General features: G+C 39.3%; 1 protein-coding gene across 1 annotated transcript in view; it reads right to left on the bottom strand.

Moving 5' to 3' along the window:
• Positions 1-18886, bottom strand: part of CRYBG1 (crystallin beta-gamma domain containing 1) — a 78728-nt gene that overhangs the window by 10929 nt on the left and 48913 nt on the right. Inside the window, exons 7-15 of the mRNA XM_056856677.1 lie at positions 16569-16731; positions 14400-14539; positions 12508-12634; positions 9445-9480; positions 7242-7396; positions 4092-4218; positions 2747-2892; positions 389-515; positions 234-266 (exon numbers count right to left, since the gene is read on the bottom strand). Coding sequence (XP_056712655.1) covers positions 234-266; positions 389-515; positions 2747-2892; positions 4092-4218; positions 7242-7396; positions 9445-9480; positions 12508-12634; positions 14400-14539; positions 16569-16731 — 1054 coding nt within the window. The remainder of the gene's footprint in view (positions 1-233; positions 267-388; positions 516-2746; positions 2893-4091; positions 4219-7241; positions 7397-9444; positions 9481-12507; positions 12635-14399; positions 14540-16568; positions 16732-18886) is intronic.

The raw sequence follows: 18886 nt of genomic DNA, 5'->3' as shown, positions 1-18886 counted from the left end.
CCAGGGTTAGGTGCTAAGCATGAGCATTAGCTATGCATCACAGAAAACGGGACAGACTTAAAATATCTACCCCCTCTGCTGTATTGCCTTCTCCTGGCTACCAGCTCCATACAGCATTCTTTGTGTATCATGCTGATTGCCTTACATAAACTTGCTTGTCAATACCACCACATTCAAGAACGTTTCTTTAGCTTACACGCTATATTTGTTAAACTAAATCTTAGAAGTTTTACCTTAAATTTCCTCATACAATCACTGGTGGTATCCTAAAAAAGGAGAATAAAGAACAAATAAGAAATAAATTCGATGGAGAAATGGTTGATAACATAAATTGTTAATCAAGCTTGGGGAAAAAAAACAAGTATAACCATACAAAAGGACTCCTTACCAAAACTATGGGTTGAACTGAAGATATCTTACAACTCCGACCTCCCCAGGTCTCATAGTTGGGGTACATTCCTTTATCAAGTATGTACTGCTCTCCTGTGAAGTCGGGATTTTCATAAGCCACCCACCTGGAGAATAAACCCAGTATATTATTTTGGTGTATAGTCATGATTTAAAGTGCACTGATTTTTTATTTCACCAATTATTTAATGTGTTTTATTAAAATACATTTTATCAACATTTAGTTTTGAATGTTATAGAGAACAGACTGATACAAAACAAACTTAGCTCAATGAATTTTCCAACAGAGCCAGCACTTTATTAATATTATTGGAACAGTTATTTGTATGTCTTCTTCAAAATACTGGCAGATAGTAAGCGACTTAAAGAGAGAGAAAAATCAACAATGTTAAACTATCACATTGTGATATGAATATAATGGTTTTCATACTTCAGAAGTCATTTTCCTGAGTCCAGTTTGTTAGCTACTCAGATTTTGCTGAATATAACACCTCAGAAATAAAGTATCTACTATCATTCCATGTTTCTCAAATGAGGCTATTTAGTCACACTCTGCTCTTCTTGTACTGTAACACTTATCATTGCTCACTTTAAAACACTTTAATTTTTTCACATTAAATATGAAACCACTTTAAATAACTGTATGAAATGTTCCTGTTCTGAATAGCAAGATTTATTTTGCTCTGACCCAGAGAGGGCTAGATAAGCAACATAAGTTATACAGTGAATTATTGTACCTGCTACTTGAGATGGGAAATGAAATCTATGTGGCATCATGGGAACTTTGCACAGTTTTCCCACTTATGCATCATACTCTGTAAATTTACCATTTTTTCTGATTCTGACACATTTGTTTAACCAATTTTATTTTACACCTTGTTCAGTAATCATTTGAAGCGTAGGAGTACATCCAAATTGCCTTGTAAACTACTTAGTCAAAGTGACAGAGGAATGAACAGCATGATGATCAGAAAGTTCCATACATATCAGGACATGTTTATCATTGCACACTAGCAGTCTTTAAAACAAAAATCACTTGGCCAGTCCCTTGTACATATACATTTACACTGTTCACTCAGTATCGCAAAACATTATAGTGAACATGTATTCCTGTGTGTGAGAGTCCAGGAAAATTTATGAATCTTGGAAGGAGACCCACAAAATAAACAAAGAAGTGGAAGTAACAAAAATTCAGAAATATGCTGCACGTTTTATTGCAGAAATTAATATTCATAGAATTACCTAGGTATTTGTGTCTGCTTTTAACTAACATGTTTACAGTAAAACATATGCAAAAGAAGACAATGAATTTTATATGTAGCATCATCGTCATCATCATCATATGATAGTGCTAGTTAATAGCACCAAATATGATGTTTATAGTTTAAATTTCTAGGAAGTCCTACAGGTAAGAAATGGTACTGTGATATATTGAGTGCCTGAGCAAGTCCACTGGATAACTCTGACCCCCCCAAGTTCATTACCCTTACTAAGGGAAGTTATTAATTTGCTCAGCAATTAATTATTTGATTAAACAGAAGATAAGGTCAAAAACATACATAGCCCCAGCAAATGAGCATTCCTTAAACTGCAATCTTAGGAACTCATTCCTGGGAATAAGCTGCAACAAATAAAATGTTTACTTCTGATTAAACGTGCACAGGAGTGCACAGATAGACACACAATCTGTGATAAGGACAAGGATGAGGGATTTGTACACTGAAGATATTATGCATGTCTAGTCTGTACTTTATTCTCCTTGATCAGCACCTGTCTTCCTGCAATGTCTAGACAACTAGCCTTTTAAGAAATGCATCATGCTGCCTCTTAATTCACCACTAAACTAGTCTGTCTTGTATGTAACTAAAATAATATCTCTGATATGCTGACCAATATCAGTTCACATCTCAAGCATGTTGATATGGACAGCAAAGCTGTCCATATCTTTGACCTACATTTGACAAAGAAATAAAAGTTTATAATATGTGTGTTTCCACCTAGCAACTAAAACTTATCTCCTCCTCTATGAGCAGGTGGGATAATAAAAGAAAATCTTTACAGACTGCCATTCCTTTTATTGGCGCTCAGATCAGAACTACAGAAGGTGAACAGTTTATTGTTTTATATTTCCACAGAATAAAATCTACTTTTCTCTGTAGATTTTTAACACCATACCTGTCCATAGGGGATAGCTCAGATTGAAATTAGACAAGAAACCCACATTTTAAAATTGTGATCCAACTGACCAAACTTAAGGGTTAATACCTTTTCCTCTAATATTTAATAATTTGCCAAAACTAATCATTAAAATAAAAATGAAGCTAGACAGCTGACTTACACTCCACTCAAAACATTTATGGATTGTGTCCTCAGTCCATAGCCAGTGTCCTTCAAACTGGAAATAATTCCTAACACGTTTATACTGGAACCTTTAGTCCCAAAATCTTTTTCAGTGTACATTACCATGTGCGGCTGAGTCAAATTCTATGGAAAGAAAACCAACAGAAAACAATCAAGACACAGTAAACACAAAATGTCTTTGCCTGGAATCTAGTAAGATCTTCACCCCTATATTAGTAAAGAGGGTGCCTGCCCTCTGTGCCAAAACGAAACAGCAGAGCTGAAGGGGACCTCTACTACCAGGTATGCAAATAAATCCTACTTTTAAAAAAGTTGCTAGACTTCAACACACACATAGATACACACATTCTCTCTCTCTCTCGCTCTCCCTCTCTCTCTCACACACACACAGTTAATTAGCAGGGACCTAGTGATGGCATTTGTGTGATTGCCTAAGATAGAAAAATTTGGAAGCATAGAGAAGTATGCAGTTATGAGCCCTCCTCCCTCACTCCCGTCCCCACCTGTGGGCTGTTCCCATAATAATTTAAAGGGAGGTGATTTATATTGCAGGAGATGTGCTTCCAAAGACCAGTGCCTCCCCCACACCACCTCCAAAGGATCCTTTAACTCTGAATTTTAAGGATCCTTTAATTCTGATCCTTTAACAAATTCTAAGGCCAAGTTGACATCCTTAAATGATTATTTAAACAGAGATGGGGAAAGCCTATTTGCAAGACCACATGGAAGAGAGAAAGCACTCACTGTGCTTTCCAAGCCCAACACTCCCCACTATAAGATTCCCTCAACAGCAATGGCACATGCCTGCTTGCAGTTTGAAAGACTGCAGGATAAATTGGATGTGAATCCAAATGCACATACAAACACATGTAAGGTCTATATTTCACCACGTCTAACAGAATGCACACTGAGTTACACATCCCAATAGTTATAGGAGGCACAGCTGAATTCCTTGGATACCAATGTAGTATGGATAGACAGCATCTATACTGGGATATGCATTTGGGTGTACAACCACTGCTCTTGACTAAAAAGTAGTTTGAGCACAAAGACTGCTCTTGACTAAAAAGTAGTTTGAGCACAAAGACTGCTTCCATGTGCAGGTCTTAGCTAGCCTGGGTTAAAGGACTATGATATGGGGATGCAGCAAGAGGGTAATAAAAGGGGGGGAATGTCTTCCTTTTTGGCCAGCCCATCTTCTCCTTTGCCTCTGCAAATATTGTGTGTCTTCAAGCAAAACACGAGGGTGGGATACAACAGCAAAACAAAAAAGGTAGAAGGAAAATACAGGAAGTGGTATTTAATTTTTTTCCTACACTTACCCCTAGAACAGGCCGTAGCGATTGCACCTGTTCGTCATAACCACCCCAGTCCATCCATTCCCAGTACTCTCCTTCTTCCAGCAAATACTGATGGCCTGTAAACCCTGGCTTCTCATAAGCAACCCAGCTAAAATGAATTAAAATAATTAAAAAACAAATATAATTAAAATAATTTAAAAACTGCATGATAAAGAAAATGTGACAGAACTTGTAAACTTATTTCATTTGCGCTTTCATGATAACATTGTAATTTCCATTTTTTATCTTTATTTTAATTTTTTGTTGCTGTTATTGCAATAAGGGACATGATCAATTATTTCAACTGGGGAGATTTAAGCACTGTGGCTGGTTGAGATGTTACAGCAACTGTAACACCTCAGCTCAGATTTCAGCAGCAGCATGAAACCCAGAAAGAACGCTGTCCTTGCCTCTGTTGGTTTGGATCTTCTGAATGCTGAGGATGGCGATTTGCGTGTGTGTGTGTGTATGTGCTGAGGCTGTCCCCACCCATCCTGAGTTGCTCCTCTAGCACTGCTGGGTGGGCTCAATCCCCCCTATGTGACTTCTTCTCTCTCTGTTCCTCATGATAAGAATGAAGGGAGAAAAGGAGTGCTTGAGTGACTATGCAAGCACATCAGGAAGAGGCCTCCTCAGTGCAGATCCCCAAGTGAGAAACAGAAGCTTTAGCTCACAGGAACAGTGTGCTCTCTTTCTACTTGTTAAACTTTAAGCTCAATCTTGTTATTTCACAGGCAAAAGCCACAGTACCATCAGTCAGTTAGATAAGTATGTGTACGACTGCTGCCTTAAGATTGAAATCTTAAACATACTTTCTTGAGGGGAAAACATGCAGAAACAGAGCAAAACGATGTGGTCCATGAAGGGAGATCTGCAACCCTCTGCAGACCAATCCTGATCTTGTTCATTCAAATGTAAATCCCAGTGAATAAAAAAGGGAAGTGTATTTCCTGTTTGGTTTATTAGGGTTGAGATTTAGGTGCCTAACATTCTTCCATAATTTCCCTGCATACTTGCTCACAGCTAGGTGGGAAGATTATGGCTAGGATTGCAGGGCTGACCCATTCCACTCGGGCTACTATCAACAGCCATTATGGTCCATGTAACAGTTTGAGCTGTGTTCCCTTTATCTATGGGAACTAGATCAGAAACAACAATAAATTAAAATTAGTCTCTCTAACACATACACACTGAAATCACACATATTTCAAAATCAAACTACATGAAATGAGGTAGGCTTACCAATAGGCATCACCCTACAATATAGCATTTATATTGTCGACGCAATATCAAAACAGTGGCTCAGACATAAAGCCAAACCATGGATTGGCATTACACAAGTGAGGCTCAGGCTTCTGCACGTCTTCCTTTTTACTTCTCCCCTCTTACACTGCAATGTCCTCTCTCTTGTTCCGAACCAAACCATAGCTGCTGTGGAGAAATGCCCTCCAATCTAGAATCTACCTCAATATTTTATTGTGGGGCTACAATCTACACATGCTCCAGACGCTACAAGGCTAGTAAAAGACTGGCAAAAGGAAAACTACAGGAGATGAGCCAAAAGGCTAGAGAGTAATTTCTTCCTCTCGACACAGAACAAACTCAGAAGGGGACAGACTCCCAAGGGGAGATTACAAATTCTCAGGACATGAGGAAGAAGATCTCATGCTCTCCTTGCTCATCTTCCTTGGATGGGCACAAGATATGAAGGACTAAACCTTTATTTAGGGACTCTACCTTGTCCACATGGTGAGATACAATTGGCGGATGTTCTAATTCTGAGAACTTAATAATGATGGACTTTTAAATACTGGTGGTGGAAAGTGTCTTCAAGTTGCAGCCAACTTATGGCGACCCCAGAGGGTTTTCAACAAACTACCAAAGGTGGTTTTGCCATGGCCTGCCTTTGCATAGCAACCCTGGACTTCCTTGGTGGTCTACCATCCAAGTATTAACAAATTGTTAGTTCTAACCAGGGTTGATCCTGTTTAGTTTCTAAGATCTAACGAGATCAGGCTAACCTAGGCCATCCAAGTCAGGGCCAAGATTTACTAGTCTATTCCAATTAAACACCATTTAAGATAATCATAGAGCTTAGAGTTTAGAGGATTCCACGTTTTCACCTTTTCTTTGTATCCTTATTTAGCCTGATATTTAGACCACATGCACTCTTTATTTTTGTTTGTTGAACATATTTTGAATGCTCTAAGCCTGATCTCCATAAATACACCACACCTATTTGGTCTTGCTATCCAAAGAATGGTAAAAGGGCGGCAGCATGTGAGTTCACCAGCCCTTGAGCACAATAGCTCAGCATTGCAACAGTGTGTGTGATCATCCCCATGCTAGCTAGTACAAGCAAAGCAGGAGATGCAGAAACAAGGCACAAAGTGCTAGACGTGCAACTCTGTCAAGCAGAAGACTCAGATTTTTCAGTGGCAGCAGTTAGAACCCAGTGCGAAGTTAGGCACTCCCTGAGAGTAGGGGAAAGAAGTGGCATAGCTGAGCCTTTGGACAGCCGTGGGAGTTTCCCAACCTCTCATGACCCAAGGGAATATGGCTTGAGAGTCCATTCCTTCACAGCTGCTGTTATGTCTAAACAAAAAAACTATTACTTGCTCTTGCTCCCTATCACCTCTGCTTAACTCAGGGCAAGGAATCAGTTTGCACTTGCTCAAACCAGGAAGAGAAAAGGATTGCATCATGCAAAGATAGGAGAAGAAAAAGCCTTATGATTTTAAGTCCTGATCCTCTAACACCAGCAAAACCACGTGAACTGAACCAATATTAAAGCTTTTCATAAAATGTTTCCACATTTCTTTATGTCATGTCTTCATCACAAACGTCTATACTGCAGAAATACAATGGCTGCCCCACACATTATGGAAATTAGTGGCACTGTATGCAGCATGATGTTCACTGCAATGTAAGACTTATGATGCATCTCTTTTGCTCAAATCCCTTGTTTGAACTTCATCAACAGTGACTGGGGATCAGTTATGACTCTTCATGGCAAGGTACATGCCACTTGTGTGATTAACCCAGTTGACCTCCTGATCCACAGTGCTGTCTTGTAGTTATCACAGCACAATAGCTCTCAGTAGGAATTCCAATATTTTTTCTAATACTTACATGCCTCCTGTCACTTTCATGGATCCCACAGATTTGAGCAGCAATTTATTCATCTGTGACCCTTCTTCTTGATTTCCTTCCTTGGGAAGAGCTGCTAACTCTGTATCAAGTTCTATGTGATTTCCTTCAAAGAAAGGCTTCTCATAAATGATCACCTTGAGCAAAGCAGAGATAATAGCAATAATACTGCTTTATATAAATGTATATAGTGTTCACATGTATTATCTCAGTTACTTACAACAGGCCCATAAGATGAAAGAATTATCAGACTGCATACTGGGGACTGATTTTGAGAACAGAAATATCTATGAAATTCCAGTGATTCAACAGGAACATTATACCAGCAAGCCTCCAGCTCAGGGGTGTCAAACATTTGTTATGAGGGCCCGATAAATGTCACTTTGTTGGGCCAGGCCATGTGTACCATAACATTTAATGCCAGATACCAGGGATACAAACTTTATACAAGACACAGGTGAAGCCAATTAATGATATTATTCTTTACTTAATTTTTAAAAATTAAGATCAGGTCTGGGGAGGGGGGGGGGCTGCCTCGACTGGCAAGCCTGCAGCAGGTTTGCCAGCCTAGATCAGGACTGGAGGGGTAGAAGCATTCTCAGAGTGGAATAACAGCCACTGGGAGAAGCCTCCAGTACCCCTGACCTAGAGCAGGGGATGGAATTTTTCACAGAGAGACAATGGAGGGGGTGCTCTAGGTCTGTGGTCAACAGAGTGAACAAAAGTGTGCAAGGAACAGCACATCTCAGGGATGGCACACTCCAGAAATACAGTAGATAGATAGAACACAATAAAATATCTTATTGTCTAAGAGTTTGCAGGAAGCTGCAGCATTGGAAGGCAAAAACCAAAAGCAATGCACCCCTTTCTATAAGAGCCAGGCAAAATGACACCAGACAGTGTCAGCAAGAGAGACACCAAGTCGTTAGGAGGCAGAGCAACCTCACAGCCTGGTTCGGCTCTCCTAGGCTGGAGAGCCCTGCTGGTACCTGGAGAGAAGCCCCTGCTGCCTTGGTTTTTGCGCATCTGCAGGGGAAGACGCTGCACGGTGGCCGGGCAATTCCGCGGGGAGAGGGGAGGGAAGTGAAGACTTTCCAAAATCCCCCTCTTTCCACCCGACACAACAAGCCATGAAAAGATCGCGAGGGGGATCTGGACACTCTCCGGCCAGTTTGCAGCCCACCCTCGGCTCTCAGGGCAGACTGAGGCTGACCCACCAGACCAAGGTAACCCAGAGCCTTTCCCAGGGGAGGGGGTTTGCATTGCCGAGCAGAGAGACTCTGGGGGTGAGGGCAGAAGAAGAGAGGCCCTGTGGGCAGCTCATCTTGCCGGCCCCCATGCAAAGTCTGCAGCCCAGACTGGGGGGTAGCTGCCTCGTGGGCCGGATAACCATGCTCAAGAGGCTCGGTGCAGCCCAGGGGCCGTATCTTTGATGCCCCTGCTCTAGCTCATGCAGCTTCCCCCTCACATGCGCTGATTCATTCCCTTTTAAAGAAAAACTATGGTTTTCGCTTTGTTTTCTCCCACCAGAACTGGAAACAATAATCAAGCTGTGGTTTCCAAATCTGATTAGTGAGATAAGCATGAACCACAGTGTCTGAGCTGAATGCAATGGGAAACTCTGATTTGCCACAAAACAGGAAGTCCAGCAGGGGTTTGGAGTGAGCAAAAACAACAGCACGGGGGAAGCTGCCCAAAGCTAATTTGTATAACTGAGCTACTGGTGAGTTCGTGGGTGAGGTGAAATTTAAGCCAGAGACTACCAGGTTACCACGATGACTTTGAGTGTATTACTTGGCAGCAAAGTCGTGTTCTGTAAACCTTGAAATGAATATGAAACTTTAAGCATACTTTTCAGCACATATTTAAGGACTCATCCTAGTTCACCTTAGTTCAATTGTCTTATCTCCAGAAAAGTCCTTTATCGTAATTTTTAACTAGGACATCAATATTTAGTATAAATAAACAAACAATAAGCAGCCATCTGATGCTGGGGAGAGATGGTTGGTGGGATGCACGTATCAAATATTAAGAGCTAAAATATATGTTTAACAGCCAGGATTGTCAGTATCATGGAAAATGTTCATCATGCAGTGAGAAACTATAGGACAGCATTATAACGTATAGATTCAGGTCACATTTATCGTGCTGCATACTGATTAAAAGAAAATTATTACAGTTTTACCTTTGGGTTTTCTGGATGTTCAACCTTACGTCCACCCTACAAAAATTAGGAGGGAAAAGATTATTGAAAGATTACTCCTGTTTAACTTCATTTTTGTTAAGCAAGCTACTAGCATGATTCAAAAGTTACTATTCTAAACACTTCCAGTAGTCCAAAACTAAAAATTAGGAAGCTGTTGAATAAAAATTAAAATGCTTGTTTTCAATTCAGCGGAGGCAGAATTTCACCAGAATATTAAATACAAGAATTAAAACTACATTGGAGTGGATCCTTCCCCTATCGTGCCACTTCACTGAGCAAAGTTTGAAGCCCTCCTCCAGCCTAAGAAGCCTCCCTACAACTTAAGTAGCTCTTCCGCTGGAAGCCAGTGTGGTGTAGTGGTTAAGAGTATTGGACCGGGTGGGTGGGGGGAGACCCAAGTTCTAATCTCCACTCATGTCATGGGAGTTCGCTGGATGACCTTGGGCCAGTCATACTCTCTCAGCCTAACCTACCTCACAGGGTTGTTGTGAGGATAAAATGGAACAGAAGAGAATAATTTAAGCCTCTTTGGTTCCCCCACTGGGGAGAATGGCAGTGTATAAATGAATGAATGAATTATTCAAACAAATGAACAAATAAATAAACAAATAAGGTCCACTTCAGTTGGAGGATGGCTCCTTAAAGGATGCTTTGTCTAACTGGACATTAGTTATCAAAAAAGTATTAGATACAAGTCTTATATAAGCTGCCATATCAAAGGCAGGAAAATAATTTAATAAAGTAAGTTCTGCTCTAATGTTTAAGGAAACCAAAAGCGCTAAACCTGCTGAAGGTCGACTGTTTTTATTACTTTGATGAGCTGGTATTCAATTTGTAGCAAAATTTAAAACTACCCAGTCATCTAAAAGACAAGTTTCTTGCAAAAAGAATTATGTCAACCTTACGAATAATATCAAGGAATTCCAGATTTCCATTCTTTGAACACCATTCAGAAATTTTCTATGAAATATAAAGATTTGTTTGTGTGTGTGTGTAAAGTGCAGTCAAGTCGCAGCCAACTTATGGCGACCCCTTTTGGGGGTTTTCCTGGCAAGAGGTGGCTTGCCAGTGCTTTCCTCTGCATAGCAACCCTGGTATTCCTTGGTGGTCTCCCATCCAAATACTAACCAGGGCTGACCCTGCTTAGCTTCTGAGATCTGACGAGATCAGGCTAGCCTGGGCCATCCAGGTCAGGGCATAAAGATTTGTACTGCCCCTATAATTTAGTCATTGAAGTGTTTCAATTCCAATAAGTGCTTCTGATTGACTATTGAGCACACAGGGATTTGATTTTATAGGAACCAAAGGGATCTGCGGTTTTTGCTCAAAACTATCTTTCTGTACAAGATTGTCTCCTAGAACAAGAGTGACAACCTCCCTCTCACATGCTGAGTTCCTACCACCCTCTTCAACCTCTCTTCCACAGGTTCAGGGTTCCTGGTAGGTTGGGCGGTCACGCTTCACCACCTATCTTGCCTCTTTTAAAATATATAGAGAGCCATGACCATGTCACATACCAGGTCCTCTGACAGAAACACCCCCAGACAGGTTAACCCAGTTCCCTTTAATAATCATCCCTCACTCAGGCACTGCACAGATCTACTTGGAATTGGGGACTCAAACACCGTTTCATTCACATGCTGCCTCCATTTATCCATAGCTTAAGAGACATATTTATATTTAGGCCAAGATTTTAGGTTGTGCGTGTTTCTTTCCCTATGACAGCTCACAGGGTTAAACAAATAGGGCGTTAATTTTTATTTCCCGTTTGAACGTGACATTGGGGTAGATCAGGTAGAGGTTACAAAGTTTCCTTTTTAATTGAACTTTTGAACTATTTCCCTGTTCCAGCATTTGGACGCTTTGTTACAAATTGACCCTTTCCAGACAGCTTTAAGCGGCTCTTCTTTCTAGTTTCTCTCAGCCAGACTCGCTCCCAACTGACCTAACTGCTGTTTTAAAGGGTCTCCCTCACCAACATGCCATCAGCTCCCACGGGCAGCTCTGAGAGAGAGGAAGAACCTAACCAGTCCATCAACATGAGGTTCCAAGTTTCTTTGGAATCAATCCAAAACCCTAATAGGTTCTTATAACTCAGTTAAAGGAGTACTGTCAGCAGGGATAACTACAGTATTTTTAGTTCCGGGAATAGCATCAGTTCTGTTTCCACTGGCTTCTATAGGAACAGTAAAAGTTCCTTTTTTATTTTTTTTTATACATATGTATTCAAGATTATTTGGAGATGTGTGTGCGTGTTAAGTGCCGTCAAGTCGCTTCCGACTCATGGCGACCCTATGAATGAAAGTCCTCCAAAATGTCCTATCTTTGACAGCCTTGCTCAGATCTTGCAAACTGAAGGCTGTGGCTTCCTTTATTGACTCAATCCATCTCTTGTTGGGTCTTCCTCTTTTCTTGCTGCCCTCAACTTTTCCTAGCATGACTGTCTTTTCCAGTGACTCTTGTCGTCTCATGACATGACCAAAATACGATAGCCTCAGTTTAGTCATTTTAGCTTCTAGGGTCAGTTCAGGCTTGATTTGATCTATAACCCACTGATTTGTTTTTTTGGGCAGTCCACGGAATCCGTAACGCTCTCCTCCAACACCACATTTCAAAGGAATCTATTTTCTTCCTATCAGCTTTCTTCACTGTCCAGGTTTCACACCCATACATAGTATCTGGAGATACAGGTATGTTTTTTGGGGGTTTTTTTGATAACTTTTTTGCTTCAAGTATGGTTGATTCCACCCCAATATATGTTTGAAAACACTCACGACTTTATAAATTGTGTTTGGTTATTTTAAGCCTTTACCAGTGTGACCCTAAGCAGAGTTATACCCTTCTAGTTCTATTGATGTCACTTGGCTTAGAAGGATGCAACTCTGCTTAGGGATGCATTGCAAGGGTTTTATAGTAGTTCATCATTAAGTTACAGCAATTATATCACTATTGCAATCCTCAATATATATTTTTCATATCTTATTTATTTATTAGATTTATATCCCGCCCTTTCCCAGCCATAGCCAGGGATTGCACTGTTACCATTTTCAAGGGCCTCATAGACCTAACATATGCTTCTTTCTTTTCCCAGAAGGATAAATCAGGATATTCTCCAGGTTCCAACATCAAAGGGATTCCCTGGAAACCAGGTTCTTCATAAAGTAGCCATCTACAAATGGAAGACAAGGAGTTTACACGGAAGTATGATGCCAGCAATTCTAGAAGCGTTGCAAATACCAACAACCCTTCATTTCAGTATAAGCTTTCATGGTCCCATTTGTTCATACACTATGAGCGAATCCTCATTTTGCATTCATTTTATTTAGGAGGGTTCGAAGAAACAAAAAACAAACCTATGTAGAGAGCAGAAGGGTTCTGCTGATAAATATCATATTGGAGAACAAGCCAGTGGATGAGCCCAAGATAGTATAGCTGATGTTATTAGGTCCTATTACCTGAGTGTATACATAGCAGGTATCACCAGTGAATGCAGGCAATTCTATTTAGGTAAATAGTAAACATTCACCATATTTCAGGCATTAACAGTAAGTAGCATATGCATTCATATAAAGCCAAGGTTTGTCCTCTGCCCACTGTTACTTGCATAATGTTACTAATCACCATTAGTAAAAGGCAGCATTAATTACAAACCCAATGAAGACATTTTAAGAAAATAGGTGGAGTGAAGTTATTATGTCACCAATCTTCCGCTCCAGATGTGTTGACAGATTAATAATACTGTATGTCATCTTTTTTCACAACACATCACCAGTCATACCAACAGTTTCATCAGTTATAGTGTGTAAAGACACCATCCTGTTAACTAGTTTAATTGAATAAATACACTCTTGACTCCATTAATTATTGATATTATTTATTCTCTAAAATACTCTTATCTTGCTTTTTCCTCAAAAGTGGAACCCACAGGGACTTAAAACAGAAATGAGAAATTCAAACAATACTGGCCAGTTGCTTTTGGGTAAATTGGCAACAACTTCTATTCCTTTTGATTGGTTCAGTGTTGTTTTAAAAGCATTCCTCCACACAAAAGTAATGAGAACTGTTATTAATTCTACTCTGTAACTATCTGAATCCAAGTAAATGAACTCTTTGATCCCTTTCCCTAATAATGACTTATCTCCCTTTTCCTATGTAATTTTGCTTTATCCTCCTGCCTGTAGCCATACATTCTCTTGGAATTCTCACCCACTCGACAAACAAAAGGACATACTATTTGATCATTGAGCTCTATTTAGTTATTGCCTTCAAGGCAGAGATGTACTATAGGAATATAGTTACTACATCAAGTTACTACAAAGCCAGAACATGTATTTGTGGTTTATCTGAAGTATGTTTGCAAAGTCCCATTATCCTAGCCTGTCCCATTATCCTACAAAAATCAGTGTTTAATAATTTCAAGGCACATTCTTCTTCTAATCAACTATCTTCTATCTTTCAACCATAAGATAAGAGTACAGAAAATATTAAAACCAGTTAAATAAAACTCTTGGATAACTGATTAAAACCAACACTAAAGCAATAAAACAGCAGCAGTTTTAAAATGTTTAAACTTCTAAACATTAAATAATTGTTTAAAGCAGAAGTTAAAAATAACAAATAGAAAATAACAAACGGGGTCAAAAGAAACATGAGGCAGGGGAACCCAATAAAGATCCACAACTGTCAGCACTTTCCATTGAAGGATTGCAGAATCCATCCCAATGTCTGTCAAACTTTAATTGCTATATATGAAGTACTTGTATATTAAACTTAATCTGATAGATCAAGGAATGACATATTAATTGCGTTTTAAATGAACATCACTCATAGTGAATGTCATTCACTGAAGTAAAATCTTATGTATAAGCATATCTATTTCGGAACCTGAACATTTGACAAACTACTGTTTTGCGTTTACCTATTCGTGTACTTACATGCCCCAATACACTTGCATAGAACGAGTCTTCTCTATAGCACCAATTATTCTTGTTTCTTCAGTGTCGTCAAAGTATGACTTTACCATACCTAATCCTCCTGGTTCTGTAAATAGGTCAATTCGGCATAATCGATAATCCTGAAAAAAACATAAAGAAAAGGTAAATCTCAACACTGTTTCAGAATGAGAAGGAGTTTATGCTGAGTAAGAATAATGGTCTATCTGGCCTACTCTTGTCGGTCTTAATTGATATCTGCTCACTTCAATAACAGGTCTATTAGTTAAGATATTTTACCAGTTGAAACTAAATGGGATTAGATTTAGGACTATATATACCAGGGGCTGCCCTGACCTGGATGGCTCAGGCTAGCCTGATCTAGTCAGATCTCAGAAGCTAAGCAGTGTCAGCCCTGGTTAGTATTTGGATGGGAGACCACCAAGGAATACCAGGTTTGCTGTGCACCTCTGTTAGTCTCTTGCCATGAAACCCCCCCAAAAAGGGTCGCCATAAGTCGGCTGCAACTTGACGGCACTTTACACACACACACACCAGGGGCCAAAACTGGGGTAATTTGCATGCAAAGCATGTGTTCCTAAACTATGACAATCTCTATAGTCCCATCTATATCCTATTGACTATGGTTTCCCTGCCCTGACCTGGATGACCCTCGCTAACTCAATCTTGTTAGATCTCAGAAGCTAAGCTGAATCAACCCTGGTTAGCATTTGGATGAGAGACCACCAAGAAAGTCTCTATGCCGAGGCAGGCAATGGCCTGAATGTTTCTTGCCTTGAAAACTCCATGGGGTCGACATACGGTATGTCTGTTGAGACTTGATGACACTTTCCACCACCATAGTTTCTTTAAAACTAATCTTAGCTTTGTAGCCAATATACACAATTCTCTTTCCAGAGATTTAGAGACTTATTCAAAGGACCTTAACTTTCTTAATGTAAGCATGTGTAAGCATGCCTCATTCCAGGCCTCCAGTATTTTTTTCCATATAACCAAGCATTAGTCTATTTGGCGCAACACAACCTTCTTTTTAAAAACCCAGAAGCCATGTGGCATTTCTCCTTGCCTAATACATCTATAGTAAACTCACACTATTTCTTACAACCCAATGAATTCAATTTGGTTGAAAATGTGTATCTTAATGTGCATAGCAGTACCCTCTCAGTATATCAGGTTAAAGATAGTATGTCTGTTCTGTACACATGTGAAAACAATAGGCACATTCTAAGTTTTTCCTCATGTATTTAATGTTGCTTTGAAATTCTGGGACGTCTGTCACACTGATTCAATTAATTTGTTTCTGAGTAGTGGGTTGAGATATGCATTTAAATGCACACTAGCTCTTGCATCCCTTTCAAATGAAGGAAGTGTAGGATGGACTCATCTTCATTCTAGCACACTTTCAGATGCACATCTAAATTATATGCAGTTTATGCCTGCAGTGGCTCTTCTGGCAAGTGATGTGTGTAGGAACTTGCTTATATACATGTTGCTCTGCAACTGGACTGAAGCATACTTTAATGCTGAGCAAAAGTAAGTTCAATGTATGTACGATCTATTAAACTGGTAAATATTGTGAATTTGTATAGTTGCCATCTTAAAATTTCTGTGCTTATAGTTCACATTACACCACTTATGGTAAAAAACTTCCACAAAAGAAAAGAAGTAGTTCTAGTAATCACTAGTTAAACCTGTCTCCGTCAAAATGGCTGACATATATGGTTCATCCTTGTGTCTTCCCATACTTCTGCATAATGAATGCATGCAACCAACCTATGCAGTGATGGCAATATGCAAAGAACCCTCTGTCACCATTATAGTAATGAAACAAAGGAACTTATATAGAAGGAGATCCTATTTCCCCTATTTTCTGTGATAAGCTGCTCAAGTATCATGGGAACATGCAATCATATGCATGAAAGAGTACTGAAAGGAGACAAGCCAAACCTTCATCAGTGCAGCAAGAAAGAAAGCATCCCCACCCCACCTAAACTTTGCAAGTATTTGGACAGCACAGCCCTCAGCTTTGTAGAGACACAGGATTCACTTATAATTCATCAGCACTTTAAAAATCAAAGAGATAAATAACAGTGGTGGTGCAACTCAAGTTTGAGCGTCAGTAAGCAACAATGCAGTCAAGTCCTTACTTGCCTTTACTACATGCCTGATCGAACCAATCACTGCAGGCTGAGGAGATTTGCATTCATCTTTGTCATCAGATGGTTGTTCACCCCAAATGTTTGTAAGCTCTAGCTCTCCTTCCTCCAGTGGAATAGAAGGCCCTTCAAAGTTTGGTTTCTCATATAGAATCCAGCTACAAAAAGAAGCACAAATTGGAAATGTTGAATTGCACTTTTTAAATGCCAATTAGCTTATACGAAAGTTTCTTTTTGGTTAAAATATTTACTTCAACCTTACACACAAAAGAAACAAATTAAAACTGCAGGCTTTATCATTTTTACAAAATTGGTTGCTATATCTTTCATCTCAAGACAGTTAAATATTACTTTTAAAACTGACAATACTGTCCTTGATCTATATAGTGCAATAAACCAATATATTTGTAAGGCTCAGTAAATCATAGCATGCCTCTTGTTATTCTGGAGAATAAATCATAAAAACAAATGTTTGAAGCAACTGTACTACTCAGCAACACAGATATTTTTGAATACTACAGGACAATAATTCAACTAGCTCAGAGGTCAAAAGAGACAGCCATAAACTAAACAATCTCCTCCCTCTAATTAGAGGAAAAAAATCCACAAATGGGGGAAAAAGGGAAGGAGGAATCTTAGCAAAAGCATGCTTCCCACCTGTCACACAGATAAAGAAAAGCAAAACTAAACCGCCAAGAGGGAAAACTACTAAGAAAGAAAAAGTAGATAAGATAAATACAACAAACAGAGCAACACAGAGGGTGACCACTGGCTCCACCCCAGCACTCATATTGGTGTATCTTTGGAGATCTTCCAAGATGTGGAATTCTGGTCACTGGATCAATTTTTTTTCTTTCTTGGGTCTGCAATCTTCAAAATCCCGGTGGCCCTTTTTTGAATCACTTAGCTGCTAAATTTGTTTTAATAGTTGTAAATGGAGAATCTAGATATGATAACACAGGGGTTTTTACTTATCTTTTGGCCAGAGGTTGTAGTATGATTATTTTTTTGTTTCATTCTCTATCTCTGGCTGTATAAAATTGTTTTCATTGGCAAACCCCTTTGATAGTGACCATTTATCTTTACAGATGGAGTCAAATTTGGAAATAAAAGATTGTTCCACTACAAATAATGTAGGAGGATTAGGGGAGCATTAAAGCCAGGAAATGGTCCCCAAAATTGGCTCAACAATTCTGAAGTTGATGGATATAAGGAATAGGATTCTTCTGGGACACCTATATAATATTCTTTAAAAATGTTCTCAGTTACTTGAATTATTACAACTTTTTTTTTACAATTTCAAGATCAGTTCTAAAAAGTAGACCACCCTGGTATGATAGATTCTGTAAAGTTTTGAAGAGGAGGAAACCCCAACTGTTATCTAGCTTTCGTAAAAAAAAAATCTTACCCTACACTTCTGAGATATTTACATCACACAACCTTTATTGGCATAAACATCAAGAAAACAATTACAAAAGCATCAGGAGTCAAGAGAAAATCTCCTCCTAGTAGCATAGTAGAGAAATTTCACTACCCATTCAATGATATTCCTGATCTTTGTTACAAGTTTACAAATTTTACAATGATCAGATAACCCCTCAAGAGATTGCAGACTAGACTTTAAGTGAATGGTACGAAGATCCTTATAAAATTTGCAGTAAAGTAGGACATGTTCGTTATCCTCAATCTTGTTCATCTCACAAGGACACAATCTCTCTGTGTATGGAATTTTCTCAAATCTCCCATATAACACCATAGAAGGATGAACATTAAAACGAAACAACATAAATGCCCTACGAAGGGACGGTTCAATCAAACAGGAAAAGTATTCCGGAAAGGAGGGACCATAAGGAATACCCCAGAGCACTGGAGAGCAACAGCCAGAAGCAAGTCTTTTCAGTTCTTGTAACTCCACATCGATAAGTCTTTGTTTGGTCAATGCAAAGGCACTATTTTCAGAGAGCAGGATCAAATCATTAATATTAAGACCAATGACTGAAATTTTCTTATCAATGAGGGCCAGCCAATCAGAAATATGGTACTCAGCGAGCATAAGGTAAATAAGGCTATTAGGGTCACATCTAAAATGAAGACGTAGCCAAAATTTAATCGTTATCATCCAACCTTAGTTACTAGACGTCTCTGGTTCAACTCCAAGCATATGGCTGCATTAGATACGCAGGCTGGAAGCCCTAAAATTTTTCTCAAGAACTTTGCTTGAACCCGTTCAAGCAGTGCATTGAAAGAAGAGATCCAGATTGGCACACCATATAGTAATCTAGCGCAGATTTTTAAATTAAACACTTTTAAGTA

The sequence above is a fragment of the Euleptes europaea genome, chromosome 10 (genome assembly GCF_029931775.1).
Source record: "Euleptes europaea isolate rEulEur1 chromosome 10, rEulEur1.hap1, whole genome shotgun sequence".
Taxonomy (NCBI): Eukaryota; Metazoa; Chordata; class Lepidosauria; order Squamata; family Sphaerodactylidae; genus Euleptes; species Euleptes europaea.
This window is presented reverse-complemented; position numbering and strand designations above follow the sequence as displayed.